Genomic DNA, 21090 nt, shown 5'->3' with positions numbered 1-21090 from the left:
GCTACAATGAATAAATAAATCAACAAACAGTGTTGACGAGGATGTGGAGAAAAGGGAACCCTAGTGCACTCTTTGTGAGAGGGTGGACTGGTGCAATCGCTGTGGAAAAGAATATGGAGTTTCCTCAATAAACTAAAAATGGAACTTCCATTGGACCCAGTGATCCCACTTCTGGGTATATGTCCTAATAATTCTGAAACACCAATCGGAAAGAATCTATGCACCCCTATGTTCATAGCACTGTCATTTACAATGGTCTGGGATTGTATTTTAGGTTACACTTGCTTTTCTCTTTTTACATGGATATTTTAAGCAATACATTATTGCCTCTAAGACCACTGTTTGCATTTAGAATAGCCCCTTACTCTTCAACTCCCTCCCACTGCCTCAACATTTATTCCTCTCTCTGTGACCTTGGGCAAAAAAGTCTGTTCAAGATGATTGGTTGGCAACATGCCAGGCCCACCCATTAGGGCCTCTTTTCCTCAGGGCATCCCCGGAAATCCCAGATTTTCCCTTTACCCGACAGATACGGCCCCTTGATCCTTTCTACCTTTCTTCATTTGTTTTCATTAAACAAGCAAAAATAAAAAAAATTAAAAACAAAAACAAAAAAACCCACAAATACTTTCTAACTTATTTAATGTCAAAATGGTATGCAATCTATTACTTTTATGTGTAAAGTACATGGATAATTAGGACAGATATATGGATGTTTTACCTTAATTTTTAGATAACAATAAAGTTTTATTGTTATCTACAGATAACACTTACTTAATGCCACCTTTGATCAATCTGAATACATTGCATCACAAATGAAAATTATCCTATAAAAACCCCTAAACTTTCTTTTGTCAGTCAGTGCACATTTCTGAAGTGTGTCCCACTCTGTGCTTCTGTAGTCTCTTCCCCTCAGTCCCTCCTCCACTGTAGTATAGCACTTCCACCACTTTTCTGCCTCTCCAAGCCTAGTAGACAGGACACTCTCAGTTATGTCATCTGTCTTTACACCCAAAGGCTATAGCATAATATATAATCAATAGGTACTTATTGAATATAGTACAAAAAGTATGCTTGTCCAGAATATATCTAATGCACAGCTGTATGCTTATATTTTAGAGATTTTGCTGATGAATCAATGAAGGTGTTAATGCTTACTTTAACATATTTAATGCATGAAAGCAAATCCTACTCTGTTTGGTGCATTGGGAAGCCATACATGGAGATATCATGGCCATAAATCTCCACTTGAGAAGACTGGGCACACTTCCTTAAACAGACATACGGGCTCCATCTGCAGGGTCAGAACGAGGCAACTTCAGAAGGAATGGATTTTTAGAGAGACCAAAAGGAGGCTCTGGGAAGAGCGGAAATTGAGACAGATGTTTCATGGAATGGAGGCAGCCTAAAGGGAGAAACACATTCCAGACACGTTGCCTTGAATCTTTGGCTTTATAGGAAAAATGTTTGCACATATTTTTTTACACATAATTGTTTTTCCACTGATCTGATGTGAAGCTGTAAGATCTCACTTGTCATTCACTATAAAGAGGCAAAACAGCTTTTGTGTTTATCAGACAGTTTGTTCATGCTTACTTGCTATTAAAATGGGAATGTTGAACAACTTTTAAGACCAAGCAAAAGGAATGCGTTTTCGTTTAGCAAAATAGTACAACTATAACCTCAAAGTACTATTCCTGAAGAGCTTTTTGCATTGCAAACACATTTATTGTCACTATTGAATAGAAGTGACTTAGGCTTCTTTCTTTTTTCCTCTCTTACCAGTTTTCATAATGTGATGTGAAGTTGTGAGGAAATGCATGCAAAAAAGTGAGGCCAGGGAAACATTCTCTCCTGCCTCTTCATGTGGCAGACATTTATACGTATGCTGCAGAAACTTAAATTTAGGAATAAACACAAATAGACAGAAAACATCCCTACTTCTACTTCTCAGGCTACAATCAGTAACACTCAGATGCAAATACATAACTGAGTCTCTGATATAAATATCCATTTTTTCTTAGTTTATCTCCATTCTTTTTTATACCTCCTATTTTAATCTGACTTGCTTCCTACTGAATTGACTTTTTAATTTGTTCAGTATAAATTAATGAACAGAAGGGTGAACTAAGTAAATGTTGTTTTAAGAGGCCAAAATTTGTGATTATTTGTTAAACAAGATAATTGATACAGATTTTTATGTTGTATACATGAATATTTGATTAATATGTATATCCCTATGAAGGTAGATATATATCTTATAGTTGCTTTTTTTATCACCATTATTTTCCCAACTTTTATCCAGGTATGTCTAGCAATTAGTAGGCTGATAAGTATTGTTGAATCAGTACAGATAAGCAAAGACAATTTTTATACTTTAAGAGTTGATTTGGATACCAGAGTAATCAAATATTTTAACATAAGTGCACAAGAGAGCAGGTGAGAAGAGAGATCAGTTATGGCTCAGACATATCCGTGTGTGCCAGTGGTCTTCATTACAGGTGCAAATATACTGTGAAGGGAAACTAAAGGAGATGGGCTTTGACCTCTTTAGATGAAACTGGTTTTGAGTCTACTACTGATCCCAGGATTTCAGTTAAGTATGGTCTGTATTTTAGGAAGAGGTGTAATTATATGCCTAGAGCCAGAGCCCCTCCATTGCACCATTCTGAGAGGCACCATTCATTTGGCATTCTCTGTGAACGGTGCCCCCTGGATTTATAGAATGGGATGATCCTGCTGAGTGCGTGTAAAGTCTTTAGAGATCAACTAATGTGGACACCAAAGTTTCCCTTATCTTTCTTCCGGTCCTCTTTTTCTCAGCTACAATCCCTACAATTTTGACTTAACACATCAACTTAAGCAGAGATGGGAAATTTTGATTAATCTTTTCTTTGCTTACATGTACAATTTGGGAATAAAGGCAATCCAGTAAATCCTTAAGGAAAATGAAAGTGAAAACATACATACACAAACATCCTAGCTGATTTATTGGTATTCATTGAAAAATAAAGATATAATTGTTTTACTAGAATAGGAAAAAAAGCAGATTTTAGCAAATAAAACAAAGTCAAGTACAGAATCACAGGGAGGTTCTCATCCAAAAAAATTAAATTTAGGTTGTTCTCATGATGCAAAACTGACCTTAAAAATGCACAGTGAGAAGAGACCATTTTTCCCAAGCCCTTGGGCCTAGCTTGCCTCCTGACTCTTAGTGATGATAGTGCAGCTAAACAAAGAAAAAGCAAACTGAAGAAGATGGAAGCCTACAAAAATTCAGTTTGGGGAAAGAGTGTGATTTTGTGGCTAACATTGTTTGTTGGAGAGAACTATTACATTTGTTGAACACAAACAATACAACCACTAAAGAGATCATCTCTGAGGTAGAGAAAAGAGATTTTCCTTGATCTCATCATGAGTTAGCTGAACATAATTGTCATGGATTGAATACTCGATATATAAAAGAACTGCTATGCTTTTTCTATTAATTCTATTGTCACTCTCAGAATAATTATGTAGAGGTGCAATAATTGTGCATGTTTGGTAGTTATGTAAGTGTAAGATGAGAGGTAGAAGAACTGAGTAAATTGCCTGAGGTCACGCAGCTTCTAAGTAGTTAAGACTATGATTTGAAGTCCAAGCAGTCTTGCCACAGGACTGCTTCACTTCCTTAATTTTGATTCTGTATTAAGCCAAATAAAATTCTTCTGAATAATCTAGCTTTTTAGACACCTTCATTCTGAGAAAGAGGAGTTCTAGATAGGAAAGGTGAGCATTATCATCAATGGGAAATTATTATTCTCATTATAAACTCATAAATGGGCTTTTCTTGTTTACGTTTTAAGCCTTGTGTGATTTTTGATAGGGATCATTCATCAACCTCCAGTCTGATCTGGTCACAACTGATTATGTATGAACCTGAAGACTGAACCTGAAGGCTGAAGACCATATCAAGGACATGTAGCCCTGTGGGAGCCCTTGACAGTAATCTATCATCCCCTGAAGCTGACAAGTATGAAAATATCAGGTAACATTAATGTAGATGGGTTATAAAATTTAAGCAGCACTTATTGTAATTTTTCTCTCACTTTTGTGAGAAATTATTTTGTGAGTACTATGTCAAAATAAAACTTTAGCCTAGTTAAACATGATGGCTGAAACAATTCCATGTATTCATCAAACTATTTCATTTGTCTCCTGGATATTCAGCTAAAATATATTTTCCATTTTCTTTGAATCTAGATTGGGTCATGTGGCTAGTTCTGGCCAATAGAAAGGGAGAAGAAGTAATATGCCACATATGGTCCCGATCAGTAAAAAGCAACTATACTTTCTACATGTTCTTTCCTTTCGCTCAACCTGTCAAAGAAGATACCACTGTAAACTCAACTTCCTAAAGTGAAGATGGTGAACTTCTAGCGTAAAAGAAGTGTGAATCCATAAACAACTACTTGGAGGTTAGTAAACCTACTGCCCTGCATAGGACGGTATTGTCAGTGAGATATAAACTTCCATTGTGTTCAGCCATTGGGATTTTGGCTTCGTGTGTTATAGTTGCTTAATGTAAATTGCTCTAATATAGACCTTTTCAATGTTTGTTTTCTTTTCCATTTTCTAATTACAGGGAGGGGACAATGTTGAACATTTTATTGGTTAATTTACCTTGTACATGTCATTAACTTTAGGAAAAAATAAATGTATATTTTTTATCTTTCCTATTGTGATTTCTCTTTTACAAATAATTGTTCTTTGATCTTGGTTGTGTGGTTTAGTACTTCCTGAAATATACTACTAAATTTGAGGAAATTCATTGTATTTTGACTTCTTAATTTTTAAAGTCTCACTATTTAATTAACTTGATTAAATCAAAATGAATAAATTTATATAATTAATAAATGTCTTCAGGTCAAATACCAAAATTAGTGGTTTATTGTTTAAATCAAAACTGTATAAAGTCATGGCATTTGATATTCACTGGCTAGAATATTGCATATGTATTTATAAAATGGTATACATGATTTTTTAGTTTTTTAAAAAATATATTCTGATGTACAGCTATTTTTTATAAATTCATAACTTTAAATGATAATGCTTCTATGTATTTAATGTAATGTTTAAGGGAAAAATTCAATGCAAAAGTAATAAGAGCTGATGAAAGGTTTCACTTAATTCTACTCTCTAGTCTGCTTCTTCGGCACCCTCAGCACCTTTTTGTTGTTGTTCATGTTTCTTTTCTTTGCTGCTGTTGTTGTTGCCAGAAAATGATAATATTCTATTTTTAGCCATCAGAAAGATTTATCCCAGTTTGTTCAAGGCTCCTATCAGCATCCCCTTAGGCTCCAGAAACGTAATAGGTTTCTAATATCTAGTTCTCACAAATGCATCATCTAGTCCTAATTGAATGTCCCCAAATAATATTGGTAAGAAACTTTGGAAAAACTTTAGCAACATTATCTAACAGCTAAGCCAGTTCATGTTCCCTTTACCCTTACTGGCCCGGTCCCCCAAGTAATGCTGCCAGAAGGACAATTTAGTGTAGTCTGAAATCACTAATCTCCTGAGAATGGGATAGGGGAGGGAGTCAATCACAGTAATTGAAACAAAGCAGTTGGACTGAGAAACAAGAAACTTGAACTTTCCAAACTCTAGCTTTTTATTTTATGATGGAGTAATTTAATATTACTTTTTTTTAAGTTTTAAGCTTTTCCATCCTGACACAAAGCCTTTATTGAGGCACAAATTATAATAAACCATGCTTTTTAATATATAGAACTTTTCTGCATTAAACTGCCATTCACTGACGATGATGAGAATGATGAGGATGATGATGTATACATTATCTTAAGGTATTATGAATAAAAACTTGTGCATTTATAGAGGATGTCACAGGGAGGACCAGCTTATGGCAAATTGTTTTTAAAAGAGATAATTATTACATTAACATTTTTTCTACTGCTCAGCAGCAGTGGTAAATCCTGGCAAAATTTTACAAATATAAAAGCCTAACTTCATCTCTTAGAGGCAGAATTATTTTTAAAAAAATTCAAAAGAAGGTACTGGCTTAGAATGCTAACCTGAGCCCTCTTCCTACCACGGAGACATTCTCTGCTGTCGAGGCACTCTCACTGGGGAACCTAATTATAACCCAAAGACTGTTGATGACCCTAGAACCAGAGCAAAGGACTCCAGGTAAGTCAGCTGTATAATAGCATAAGGTAAAGGAGGGGCTGATTTTTAGAGGTCAAAATCTTTAAATTTGTTTCTTGTCATTTGTTTTGGGTCATTAGCATGATAGAAATCACCTTGCCAATAGGAGAAAGCTGTTGCTTGTCTATGATCTTCCTTTTTTTCTCTCAATACCAAAACATATTGATCCCCTTAATCTCCATTCTATATATATATTATAGATTCCATAGAGTTATAGTAGAGAATTTTTATCTTAAATATCCTGGATTTTGTTTCCTCTTTCATAGTTATGTCTTTAATCGGAGTTTTGAAAACTCTAAAGAGAAAACACATAAAAATATTTGATCCAGCTGCAATATCTTTTAGATATATTTTCTTTGTTCTCCTCATATATGTTGCATGTGAGTAATATATGTTTGCTTACATACCTTTTACCTCTTTAAAGACCACATTGAATGTGAGCAGAGAGATTGGCCTAACGTTACTGTGATTGCCCTTTAGGTCCCACCATCTGCATCTCATATTGTACAATCTGATGGTGACAATATTACCAAGCAAAAATCCTCGAACGATTTCAATGCCTGTGTGTGCAGATCTTAACAAACACAGTGTAAGCCTCGCTGTTCCTAGCGAACTCTAGACAGGTTTACTGTAACTTGCCTCAAGAGTGTCAGAATAAGAAATTTGTGGAATGAAGAAAGATCCAGTGAAAATTAGGCATATTTTAGGCTAGTTTCATTGAAACTAGCCCCAGAAGACTGGGCAGGACAGCGATAGGTCAAATCCAATTGTGGGTTGGAAATTAGTGTGACAGGAGATTATCCAACTCAGAAATACAAAAATTTCTAAAATTTTCTTGAACAATGTTATTTCAGCAAATTTGTAATTTGCTAATTTATTTTTATCTGTCTCTATGGATGATGCCACAAGACAAAATGTAGAGGACTGTGTTAGAAAAACAATAGTCTGGGCCAGAAAGAAAAGAGAAGGCACTCATTCACCACACAGTTCTAGAGAAGTAAAGGGACCAAAGGGAAAAGCATATTAAACTGGTTAAACAAAAATGGTGAATGACTCACACTGGAAGAACAGCTAAGAGAAGTCAAACCCTAAATCTGTACCCCTCCTCCAGAGATTCTGATTTCAATACTCTGGGTGTGGCCCAGGCATTAGGATTTTAAAAACTCTACAAGCGACTCGACTCAAATATATAGCCAAGGTTGATTGAGAACCAACACATTAGAGGGAAAACTTATTCTGCAGACTAGGATGTTGGAGACAGAAATATCAGTTAAGTCCTGGAACTCTGAAATGTTAAGTCTTGGCAGGAATATGGTAGAAGGATCATTTGTCATTAGGCTCGTGAGGGCCACAGGCTTCAGAAACATCAACAACAGTGTCAGTTCAGGAATCTGCTGAGGTTGATTCTTCAGCTGAAAAAACAAAGCAAAACAGAACAAAAAACACGGAGAAAAGGGGAAACTCTCTGGGAGGTAAATTTTGTAAATTCCATAGCAGGAAGCAGGGGCAGAAGCTAGTGGGGTATACGGCTTCCAGGCTGGAGAACCCTCTGTGCTGGGTGAAAATGCTTGCTCCCAAGAGAGTCTGTCACCTGACACACACACAAAAAATGCAGCATCAAGTACCAGAAACCCAGGGTTGCGGAAATATGGAATTTAAAGGTTTTGGGTATGCAGAAAACAAAAATCAAAACAAAAAGAAGCTTCAAGTAGACCTGGTGTCTGGGCCTGCCACCACTGCATGTTTAAAAACTGTGCAAGAAAACAGGAGGGTCTCAAAAGCTGCCCCAAGATAAAGGCCATGGGTGTCTTAATCCAGTGTTGCTCGTATCCTCAGTGCATCACAGTGAACTAGAGGGTTTCTTACATCCCCTGATTGCTGGGCCTGCTAGAGTTTCTGATTCATTAGGTCTGGAGTGGGACCTGAGAATTTGCATTTTCCTGACAAACTCCCAGGTGATGTGGCTGCTGCCAGCTCAGGACCATATTTGGAGAAGAATTCCTCTAATGATGCTAAAGCAGTGCCATCATTTAACCCCTGGTGGGAAATTACTAATTGTGTTTCAGTTCAAAGATTGCAGACTAAAAACAGTGAACATAAGCTGACCAACATGTGGATGAAGCTATACCGAGATTTCTTCCATCTTCTGACTCCTCAGTTACCACCAAGTCCCTTCTTGGGTCTCTGGCAGCACTAGGTCCTGGTTTGGGGACTACACTTTTACCTAGAATAACTATTTTAGGGACTCAGAATTAACTTGTTCTTTAAATTTGATGGGAGTTAGGGTCAACGTTGTGATGATAATATGTGTGTAATTGATGCTTCATTCTCTTTAAATATCAAGGTCATGGGAGACTTGGAAATGAGCTAATAACAATTTATGTGCCTCTGAAGGGAGTACATATGTATCTGAAAAAGTCTACTCAGACTGCAGTTATTGAAAGAATCCAGCTTGAACAAGGCACTAAGAATCCTCTAGGTGAGATAAAGCAAAAGGAAATGGGGAGGGATATTTTGGACCACATATTCTTTGGGCTTTTAAATCACAAAGTGAGCAATTCTGAATTTGTACTGCAATCTCTTTAGATTTGAACAAGTTTAGACTTTAACTTGCACAAAGTGTTCATCTGTAGTCTTATTTTTCCTCAAAAACTTCATGGAAGTAAGGGAGGTATGTCATCCTTATGTTTCTAGAATTATATTATTGAAGTATAGTTACTTAGCATCTAATTTTGTCACAGAATGTCTCATAAGCTCTGTCATTAGATAATGTGGCTTGATGTAATTTCAGTTAGCACATGGAGCTGAGAGTGAAATGGCAATCTCAGGTAGAGAGAAGCCTTTGAGACACATTCACTGATACTCTCAGATCCATTTCAGAGCCTCCCAGGGTCAAATCTACAGACTGCCAGAGGATATTGCAGAGTAGTGGTTGGCATGGGGGTAGGTCTCAGGAAGGTGTGAGCATAACTGTCCAATAAACAGGCTGATTGTCTCTTTTCAAGGTGAGAGCTATACTGAATGTAATGGTTAAGCCTAATGGCTTAAGAAACCACACCCCTGGCCGGTGGTTTCACCCTCTGTTGGCTCCTTTACTTACCTTTTCTGGGGAACAAGAATGACTAGGATGATTGGTAAGTAGAAGGAACTAGGCCTGGGTGGTTCATCTTCCCTTTGGGGGGAATTGCCTGCCTATTGAGGGCACAAATTCTCTTTTGCCCCTCCACACAGGCCCTGTTTTGCTAACTCAAGGCTCTGTTTTGAGACCTGTGGTTGATCAATCTTGGGTATTTTCATGACCTAGTTTATTTCGGGGTTTTTGTATTAGCAAGGTCATTGTTGCTTCAGACCTAAGTCATACATTTCGATCTAGGTTTTCTCAGTAATAAGGAGGGTATTTTGAACTCATTTGTCTGAGTTCCATTTCTATCTCTCTAAGGACTCTGAAGTTAAGTAGGGTATAGGGGAAGCATGTTTCAGGTCCCTTAAAACTCAACATGTTGCCTAGAAACCCTTGAATATTATTTATATATGTGTGTGTATCATAACACAAAGTATTATGCATTTTCATATATGTACCTACTCTTGGTTTTATATTGTATTTCCAATTCTTATTTCTACCTTGCTTCACTTTCATAATTTATATGTTCATAGAATAATGTAATATAACAAATAATAAATAATATAAGGTATAATATTATGGAGAATATAATACAATGTACTTTATATATTTTATACAGTGAGATATTATTGTACATTGATGTTTTATCTCTATATATTTATTTTATATGTTTATATGTCTATTTTTGTACACAATATAGCATTTATTCATATGTAAAGAGCCTTAAGGCTCATGTAAGGAACCTTAAATATTGTTCAGAAAAGGTGCTGGATAAACATATGTTAAATACTTTATATCTCAGATTTTCTGTCAGGAGTGTGACTGATGACATATTTGGGAACATAATTTCTTGGCATATGTATGTCTGTATGTATTTTTGGACATAGAAACCTTATGTCCCAATAGATAGCTACAGATCTTGTTTATATTTATCTTGCTTTAACTTCCTCTATTGCATTGAAATTGTGTTTATAAGATGACTGGACTGGGCAGTACTGAGGAATAAGGAAGGAGTTGATCTAACTCACCAGCCCCCGTTCCTGGCTCTCAGCAAAAAAATTAGTAAGTGGATCTAAAATGAACCTATGCCCAACTGAGTCAGCCTTCACTGCAGCTCAAACCCCATCCCTTCCGCGAAGACTTCCTGGTCACCAGGGGATACATGTCTGTGGCTGTTGACTAAATACATGATTTGATAGTAAAGGTAACATTTATTAAAAATTTGCTAAGTGCCAGGCTATAAGTTAAACAGTTAACGAGTTTCTTATTTAATTTGCACTAGGTATCTTGTGAGTAGGAAGCTGAAACTCAGAGAATTGTGCGACTGTCCAAGGCCACAGCTTCTGTGAAGGACCCAGGACTCATACAAAGGGAGTCTGACTCCAAAGCCCATTTCACTCAACGGTGTGAAAAACCGCCTTCCACGTGCAGAATGGCTGCACATAGGAGCAGCACTCAAAGCCAGTGGTTTCTTTCACCATTTTTGCAGTGTGTGTGTTAATGTTTCAAGTGCACAGGCCAAGCCAGATTGGGAAGAAACTGTTCTTGCCTATTTCTTTACTTAGTTTATGAGCCCAACTGTGCCAGCAAATTCCTAGTCAGCAAGTGCAGTCCTTCAGCAGATAATATTTAAATTACAAACCTGTGCCTCTTCTTTTAAAGTGTTTGAAATGTAGAATGTTTTTATTCTGGATTCTCACTGTAGCATAGACTAAGTTTTTTATTCAACAGAACAGAATTTTAAACTCAACTTTCTCCCAAATTGTCCCATTATTTGATAATAAATCTTGAAGCTATTCCGTGTTGTTACCATTATGTCAATGATTGGTTCCCGAACATATTGCAAGTCTCTGAGCATTTCAGCCTGGGTTACTGAAAAAGTCCTTATAGGTTCACACACTGGCATGTAAATATGCTAAACCCAATGAAATTAATTCCGTTTTAAACCTGTCTAGTGCTCAAATTGACTTAAGTGATCATATTAATTATCTAAAAAAACATGAGCATGAACACTGGCAATGAAACCTGTATCTCATTTTCTATTTTATCTTGAAAGCGGATGAGGACGAAATGTGTTTGGCAAAGGTTGCTCAATCCCCACATTTCTGACAAAGCAGCTTTCAGTTCAGCAGGCTCATCTTACCGCCCTCTCCCTTAAATACTTTGACAGCTAAGAAAGTTGCTTAGATATTATGTTCATTGTAATCACTTGAAAATTCTTGTTTTTCTGATTCTTAATAATCAAATTACTTAATTTCAAAGAAAAGAAACCTTAATGTTGGACACGGCAAACAAAAATTAAAGATTGAAGAGAAGAAGAAGAAAAATAATGGAGGCTTTCAGGGCCAAAATCTCTCTGGTTTGGCATTAACAAAATCTGGTTTAAATTTTACTCTGAAACTTAGTAGCTGAATAACCTTGGGGGAAATTCTGATCCTCAGTTGCTCATAGAGAAATAAGAGTAATAATAATGATCACATCTTGTTTCAAGGGATAGTTAAGAGAATTAACTTAGCTTTGTGGTCTCATAAATAATTATAATACAAATACAAAAGTCACTGGCAAAAACTATCAGAGTTCTTTTCTTTTTTCCTGATGATCTTACAAAATTGTATAGTTTTGTTGCTTCACTTTTTTTAAGGTTTTCAAATAGCTTAAACTAAGAATCAAAAGGTTTACTATGGTCTTTAAAAGAAGCATATGGAAAGTCAATCAGACAACCATACTGAAAGCTCGTCGGCACCATTCTTCCCTCCCACCTCTGCAGCATCTTAAGTGAAGGAGAATTAACAGAAACACTGCTTTTTTCCCCACTATATCCTAAAAATGATATCTCATACAGGTTGACTGAAACTTTAACCAGTATTTTGAACAAGTTACTTCCTCCAATTAGAGATGTTTTATATGCAAACCATAAGTTTAAAACTTTGAAACATAGTGTATAAATTGTCCAAAGTAAGGCATCATTCCAAGTATAAAAATAAAAATAAATAGTAGAATATTACTGATTAAGTATTGTTTTCAGAAAATACACAGATACTTTTTGAAACATGCCATGCATTAGCATTAGAAAGTTCTATACCAATTTATTATATTTAGATAACCTAATTTTAATATCTTTCTTCTATATTATTATCTAAACTAGATATTATAAGTCATCCAAAATTAGTTGGACTCTACTTAAGAAATTTTGGATGTTACAGGGCATCAACATATGTCACAAATAATTTTGCCTGGCACTGTGTCATCCTGATGACAAGAGAAAGGAAATCATTGCTTAGTGGCTAATTGATGTAGCTGCCATCACTGAGTTCTCTCCTATTCCCACAACTCCACTAAATTTAATTTAAATTCATTTGATGAAGCCTGTAGTTTCTTCTCTTATTAGTGCTGTTTTTAAAGCTGAATTTATTTATTTCAATGGAAGTATTTTTTCTATAAGGATGGTTTTAAACAATCCATCTACTTGTTCTTTCTATGAAAGAAAAAAATGGCTTTAATTTTAAAATCAATAGTAAGTTATAGAAAAGAAAGCAAACCTCATTCAAGAAATTTCCTATTAGTCAATTATTACTAATGCTTTTTATTAGCTGTGTTTATTTATGAATGCATACCCTATCTCATTCCATATCTACTTCAAACATTTATCTGAGGATATGAGGATCGCGGGAGAAGAAAGTTGAGGGAAGTCACATGAAACCAGGGAAGAATGAGGTGAAAATTAAGCTCCAGGGTTCTTCTCTGGAGAGCAAAATGACAACCACCTTGAGTTACCAGATGTAGAACAAACAAAATAAAATGAAAAATCCCTTAAGAGTTGTAACCTACTGTGACACTGAGGGCAGAGAGAAAATGGTCCTCCACATCCTCATGAAGGGCATTGTGTACTGTCATTGAAAATGTTCTCTTCACCGCCCCCCCAACAGCAAATGCAGTCAAATATGCTTTATGGACTCTGTAGTGTAACATTCCTGATGTTTCCTGAAGATTCAAAAACATTGCATGTACAATCAAGGAAAAGTAATTAGATAAGACTAAAGTAATGTAGCAGATGAGCAGAAGTTTAATTGTCTTAATGAAGTGAAGGACATTTTACAGGGGAATAGAAGTTTAATTCCTTCAGCAGAGTCACTGAGAACATTTCTGAGTACAGAAACTACTAGTGGGCAGCAATAATGTTTTCTCAAGCAATCAATGAGAAATAAGCAATCAATATCCACCGAACTGTACCATGCAAATGGAAGCACCGAATATCTACCTTGGTCAAAAACACAACCTATTAGCCACTCAAAGAACATTACATTTTAAACTATGTAGTTTTCCGATGAACTCTTTAAGGATAATAGCAAAATGTTCCTCTGGATCCTTCCTGGGCAGCCAGATATGTGATATGCACAGGATGGGCAAAAGTTGGTTTCCAGGGGTGAGTATGGAAAATAATACAATAATTAAAAAATAATAATACAAGAATAAATTCTGTGTCTCATGTACTCACAACCATAAGCCTACTTTTGCCTCACCCTTTATATATGCTATTACATATGTAAGTATAATAAAATAATATGTATTTTTGTTATTGCCTATAACTTAGAAATATGTTAGATAATGCCTATTTACCATTATTCTTTGAAGTAGTGAGTATTAAGTTATCCTTTTTTATAGTAATTAGATACAGTCAGTTGTCTATAAAGATTACTTCTATCTCACATTATTCACCCATAAAAGAATGGTTTTCTTTCTCTTTTGGGAGTGCTGGAGCTAAAACCAGTACCAAGTCAAAAGGACAATTTGGAAATGGTAGAAAATGGAGGGAGGTAATACAATTCTTTACTAATAACTTGCTGAAGTTTATTTCCTGATGTAAGAAGATAATATCACAATGGTTATATAGCTGTACAATCTTAGTCAAGTTACTAACCTGCTCTTTGTCTCAACATCTTCATCTGTTCATTGGGAATATCAACAGCACTTCATAGTTTTGTTGCGAGAAATAAAGGAGATAATACACGTGAAATGCCTAGAGCAGCATCTGGCACATACCAAGTGCTCAATCAGGGTTAACTGTTATTCATCAGGAAGCAACAAATCTATATTGAGTCTTATGGCTTATAATCAGATCCTATTCATACCATTAAAGTAAAATAAAAGCTCAGTAAAAATTGCAACATTTTTACATCACATGAACAAAGGTACCCATTGGGTAATATAGAGCATTAGGATAGAATAGCTGGGCCTAAAATCTGTTCCTAGCACAGAACCCAGTAGGCCCTGGATATTCTAGGTTATCAGAAATCACACATCATCAATCTGGAATAGTACTACTGCACATAATTTTCAACAAAAGAAATATTTTCATGACCCTTTTTCAACTACTGAAGAGGTAACAAACTACACCACCACTAGTGAAGATCAATAAAGCTCTGTTGAGATTCTAAACCTGAGGTTCAAGGGTTGGTTTAGCTCATTGACCAGATAAACCACTGGACTCACAAATGCAAGCCTTACAGCAGTAAATTCAAATTTGGTTTTCAGAAAAAATGTTTACTTATTACATATTTTATTAGTTTTCTATTGCTGCATAATAAATTCCATAACTGGGCAGCTTAAAACTATACTCATTTTTTAACTCACAGTTTCTGTGAGTCGGAAATCCAGGGCTGGCCTGACTGGGCTCTCTTTTCAAGGTCTCACAAAGGTCAAAATTAAGGTGGTGGCTGGGTCTGTAACTTTATGTGGAGCTCAGAGTTTCTTGTATCTGTAGGTCTGAGGTCCTGTAAGCTTGCTGGCTGTCAGCTTCCCTCAAAATCTCGAGACTTCTGCATTCGTTGCTATGTGGGCACATTTATCTTTACAGCCAACAGCAGTTTCCCTTGAACTAAATTTCTCTCATGTTTCAAATTTTGTACTTAACTTCAAGATAATGATTTAAAGGACTCATGAGCTTAGGCCAGGCTGACCAAGATAATCTAGATTATATAACAGAACCTAACTGCAAGAGTAATATCCAAATAAATTCATGATGTTGAGAATTATAGAGGGCATGGGTACACCAAGGGGTGGGCCACTTAGGGGACATCTTAGAATTCTGCCTATCATATAAGTCAAAAGCCTTAAGGATTAACAATTCAAAGCCTAGACCAAAAGGTCTATTCTATTGGCCCAAGATGCCAAGTATTAGAATGTATCAGAAAGAAACTGGCATTTGGAAGCATTGTTCAGTTATCTCATAAATTTACAATTTTAGAATATAAATTGTCTTTTCTACAGGCAGAACCATACTCTTGGCATTGAGGACAAAAACTGAAGAATCTGATCCCACCATTTTCCATGTACTTTATTTACCATCAATTTTTTCATCAACTGTATCTCATATGGTTGTGTTACCAACATTCATTCAAAAAGTGTCACATAAAATCAAGAATTTGTGGGACAATCACCCTTAATTTTAAAGGTTAGATAAATAATATTAAATATTATCAGGAGTAACCAGAATATGAACTTCCAAGACTGCATTCAAGAAATTAGTGTCAGGAGTAACTATATTGTAGAATTCATTTATATGACTGGGTCTATTGACTTTATTTCTGATCTTCCCATAAGGAATTATTTATATATGTATATGTGTATGTATATGTATATATCAGTCATTTATCTGTAAAGCAATTTCTATTGATAATTTATAAGTATCTAAGCTAAAGTTCTTTAGAATTTTCTTTCTCATGTCATCTTATTTATCCTGTTGTTTTTAGAATTTTTTCAAAGGTGTTGCTTAAATGGGTTGATTGATTTCTGCTATTGGACAAACCTTGTATTTTTTAAAATTATATATAGTTTATGTCTTCAAGTGTGTTATATTATCATAGCCATATATATGTATATGTATATCCATACATATCATCTATCAATAAATTGGTTTGACATTTTTTCTTTTTCATTGTATTTTTTCCATTACCATTTAGCCCTTTTATGCCCCCTCCCTCCCTGCAATCGCCACACTGTTGTCCATGTCCACGAATCTTTTTTCCTTTTTGCTCAATCCCTCCACCCCTTTCTCCCCCACTGAGCTGTCATCCTGCTCTCCACCTATGAGTCTGTCTCTATTTTACTTGTTAGTTCAGTTTGTTCATTAGATTCCACATATTTTATAATGTGACTTTACGACAAAAAATTGTTAAATTGGGGATGATTATATATTTCATCAACCACAGGGACTATCAGTGGCTCTCTGGAGCCCTCAGTTAGAATTCTGAGTTTAGTTAGGCCGGTGTGAAAATCAGGGATGTTTGCACGGCATAAGGGCTGGGGTATGTAAGGATATGATGCCTTATATTTAGCATCTTGAAGGAAGGTCGTTATTACAGAATAAAAGAATCCTGAGGAAAGGCTGTATACTAAATCACCATTATATATTTATTAGCTTAAATTTTTTGCGGCAGGAAGAGTTTCAGAATCTCAAAAGAGTGCCTGGGGCTTCCTGAACAGTAAAAGGCATCCTGATGTAGAGAACGGCTTTAAAGGAGCCTGCTGATAAAGCTCACAGTTCTGCCTGAGGCAACCTTGGTTTCAAGCAGGATTTCTTCTATTGTGCATTTGGTCTTTTGAAGGGAATATGCAGTCCCTTGAATCCACTCCCCAGCCCTACTCAAAATAGATGATTCACCTATGATACTCACCAAACCTCTTTGGTCTTAAATACTTTTTGGATAAGTGACAGATAAGTTTACATTAAAATATTTAATTTTTTAGACAGTTACAGATATGTGCTGATTTTTAAATAAATTTATGAAAGATGGAAAAAAGGACCAGAGTAGGTAAGTTAAGCCTAGAAATTTTCTTCTTATACTCTATATTAATGCATTAAGTTGAACATATAAAGATCACAGGCACCAAGATTAGTTATTAACTGTAAATTCTCGACAGAAGTTTCCTTAACATGACAAAGTCATACAGGGAAGTGAATCAAAGAGTAAATATTAATAAAGCCCTAGAAAATGGAGTCACATCCAATGTGTAGAAGAAAAGTGATCCACCGTCAAGCCTACAACTTGACTGAAAAGTGGGACAGAGACAGAGGGTGGGTGGGAGTGGTACAAGAAAGCAAGGACAAATGAGACTGGGAGAGAAAAACAGGGTAAGGGGAGTGTGAAAACCTTTGAATTGTGACATTCTGATTCTTACTTCCACAAGGCAGTAAAAGCAATAAGAATGCTTATTTATATCTTAATAATGATATATCTAAGTTCCATATGATTTAAATATATACATTTGTCTAAATGTTTCATTTTCTTAGTTATCAAAGCCAGTTATTCTAAGAAGATTTGCACTTGAACCACTGCACAAACTATGTTATGATCCTGTATAGATGATGCAATTTCATTTTTATGATCCTTAATTAGTTTTTGTCAATGTCGTACATTAATTACACTCTAGCATTTCAAGGTCTGTTTGTTTTCCGATTCAGAAAAATTAAGCTGTATTCTTTAGTTACGTAAAAAGCCTAGCATTTAATTAGGCCCTGTCTGGTCGGATTTATCAGCTGTGGGCTGGAACCTTGCCAAGGCCTGTGTCACTGCTGAGAGGGAAGCGGTCCTTTAGGAGGGTGCATTTTCTCCTGGAGTGTGGTCATGGTCCAAACCACTGTTTTTTTCCCCCTAAATTCTTTTTGTTTCCTAATTTATTATAACCTCACAATGTTTTCCTTTACCACAAACTTCCCAAAGTTCTTTATCATTGCATATATATTATTTTTACTTTTCCTTGCTGGCTACTGCTTTTTCCTCTTTCTCTAACTTGATAAAAACACTTTTTTCCTCCCAATTTTGTGAGAAGATATAAAGGAAATAAAGCAAGCTGCAAGAAAGCATGATGGTGTTTTAATGTTCATCTCTCACAAATTGAACATTCTGGAGAAAAGGCTCAGATGAAATTATTAAGACAGAACATCTCAATTTATAAATAAGTAAATATATTTTAAAGAGACAATCCCCAATAATTCCTCATACAAGGCTTTTAAAAGTACCTCAGCTTGACCAATAGGTATGTTTTCATAGTTGTATAAATTATCCAGGTCTTCCAAGGCGGCATCATAAGATTCTGAGTCATAGTTGATAGGCTCTAAAGTTGGAGCAGGCACAGCAGCATCGAAGATGACAAGCCCCAGAACAAGTCTTGCTAATGCTTTCATTTTGCAAACTCTCCTAGTCATAAAATATTAAAATGTATAAATATTTAATTGATGATAACCTATGAATAGTTGGCACTGAACAGGAATGATAGATAAACGAATGTTAACATTGAGGAATGTTAGCTGGTAGTTTTTTTACATGAATAATTTATAAACATAATACAAGAAATTGCATAGCTTCTGGTGACTATTGATATCAGATGTTCAAATTAATGCACAAACCTATCCATGTTTTCAAAGTAGATATGGTAATTACAGTGAAGTTGATTTTACTTTATAGAGAAACATGGGGAAAATGAGATGCAGAAAGATTGTGATATATTTATTCACAAAAGCTTCTATATTGTTAGGTATTAAGATTGTTTTATCAACTCTGGAATATAGGGACGATGATGATGATGATGATGATGGGGATGATAATCACTGTAGCTGCCACACTGTTTTACTGATGAAAAAACCAAGACAGAGTTGCTCCTATGTGAGGACTCATAACAGTTTCTTGTGCATTTAAGCCTAGGGTCTTTAGAGGCAAAATAATAAAGGCTTTTTTCTTTTCACTTCTTTGTTGCCTCTAGGTTTTGTTAAAATATAGATCATTTAATATGCACATGCATTAACATTTCATGCATTATTTTTCAAAACTTGTTCCAAACCAAATGGAGAGAACAGAAAGTTATTTGTCTTTAGTCTTCAGTGTTGTATTTCAATTCTTAATAGCTATTTACAGTGTAAACCCAGAATCAACAGGAATACATGTGTGACAGGCATTATTTGGCAAGACACTTTAGAGGAGGGTTTGCACACATATAGCACTGAAGAAATCTTTGGTTTTGTAATTCTTCATAAGCATAATCTTTATTTTCCATGATAACCATTCATTTTGGGATTTAATTAAGGTCTTGTCATTTTAATTATTGTAGTTCTATGTATGCTCCTTTGACTACATTGTAGTTTCTAATTAAAAAACCCTCATGTTTAATTTCAAAGATTTAAGTTGGGCCTATCAGATATGTTACCCAGTGATTATTTGTTGAGGAAGCAAGTTATTTGTAAAAAAAATTATCAAAGATGTCTAATTTTAAAGGTTTTGCATTTTAGATATGCTTCTTGGGATTAATTTAAAAACAGTACCTATGGTGTGTGTGCCTTTGCACATATATAAAAGAAAATTTATGGTAAACATTGCTTATAAACTTGAATGTGCTGGCAGACAAACTGACCTTCAGTTACTTGAAAGGAAGTCTTTATGAAACAGGTTTAGGCAGAAGGATATGAAATTCCTCTGAGAATAAGAAGCAGCACAAGGGGCTCCTTTTTATCCCTTTCTATGCTTTCTTCAAATAAATTTTTTATTCACACTGGATAAACTAAGCCTCTGTTTTACCTGCCTTTGAAGAAATCTTTGCAGGATTGCAGATTTGGAACTGTTTAATGCAATTACTAACAAAGTCTTACTTAACAACACAGTGTGATTGGCAAATCTTCCAGAAGGCAGTCTCCCCCTTTCACCTGGGAAGCATTTAAAGTAGCCACTCCTAACCTAAATAAACATATTTTTCTTGTATATTTCTAGTAACTTGCATTGTTCAAAAAATACACTTTCTGTTTTCTTCTCTTTGTACTCCATATTTGATTATAAATGTCTACATATTAGGGTTTATCTGCATTTGGCATATCCCCTGAAGCTGACAGCAGTCATGTAGTCTTTGAGAATCTTAGAAATATGTAGGACATATATCATGTTTAGTTCAAATACTATGTTCTGTCTTCTGAGTAATTTTATTAGTATTTAATGTAATATCATTGCTGAAATTTTGGAATTGTTGTCCACTTGACTCCATTTCATGATATCTTGAAAATACATACTTATATAAAACTTTAAAATATATAGCTCAAAAAGACATTCTAAATGCATAATTCTAGTATGATCAGTATATTTTTCAAACACCTGAAATCTCATTTTCTTTTTTTTGCATAATATTTCAGTCCATAATAATCAATAGTGCCCGTCTATACTTGCAAAGAGTGTGGTCTGTCAGGGCACTTCATTTAAGAAATGTATTGGAAACTATTATAATTTTACTGGCACCTGTCATGACTATTAAGATTAACTATTTTGCTGTATGTTATTAATTCCTAAGCTATTTCAGAGTTTTGGATTTTCCAAGAATAACATAAATATAAACATAGAAAAACTAAACTCAAGCCTTTGAATCAAAGTTCACCATGAGATATTAAAGCAAGCTGAATTATTTCTAAAGGTTGTCATAGTAGAAAAAAGGTCTCTAACCCAAGAGGAAAGCAAGTATAAAAACTTACCTTTGGCTCTGACTTGCTGAAATGACACAGAGTGACTGCAGACACAGAGCCAGTGGGGTTTGCCCCTGACCAATGGCTGTGAGTTCTGGTCGTGGGGGGTGGAATGTGTAACACTCGATTTTCTGTTTGGAAAAGCTAACCTTGAGAAATACTTCTCAGTCTTTGAAATCACTCAAATTGTGCAGTAGAATCCAAATTACATCGTCTATAAAGCTCTTGAAATTATGTTAAAGGAGTTAACATTGTCAATGTGTCACCT

At 35.3% G+C, this 21090-nt stretch overlaps 1 protein-coding gene across 1 annotated transcript in view; it reads right to left on the bottom strand.

The window, feature by feature from the left end:
* The window catches only part of EPYC (epiphycan), a 42433-nt gene extending 21543 nt beyond the window's left edge, over positions 1-20890 (bottom strand). Inside the window, exons 1-2 of the mRNA XM_037147480.2 lie at positions 20832-20890; positions 18348-18525 (exon numbers count right to left, since the gene is read on the bottom strand). Coding sequence (XP_037003375.1) covers positions 18348-18512 — 165 coding nt within the window. The 5' untranslated portion in view covers positions 18513-18525; positions 20832-20890. The remainder of the gene's footprint in view (positions 1-18347; positions 18526-20831) is intronic.
* Positions 20891-21090: the final 200 nt, after the last annotated feature.

Source organism: Artibeus jamaicensis, unplaced genomic scaffold (assembly GCF_021234435.1).
Source record: "Artibeus jamaicensis isolate MK-2021 breed Jamaican fruit bat unplaced genomic scaffold, CSHL_Jam_final scaffold_584, whole genome shotgun sequence".
Classification (NCBI taxonomy): Eukaryota; Metazoa; Chordata; class Mammalia; order Chiroptera; family Phyllostomidae; genus Artibeus; species Artibeus jamaicensis.
Note: the sequence above shows the minus strand (reverse complement) of the source record. Positions and strands in the feature narration are given on the sequence as shown.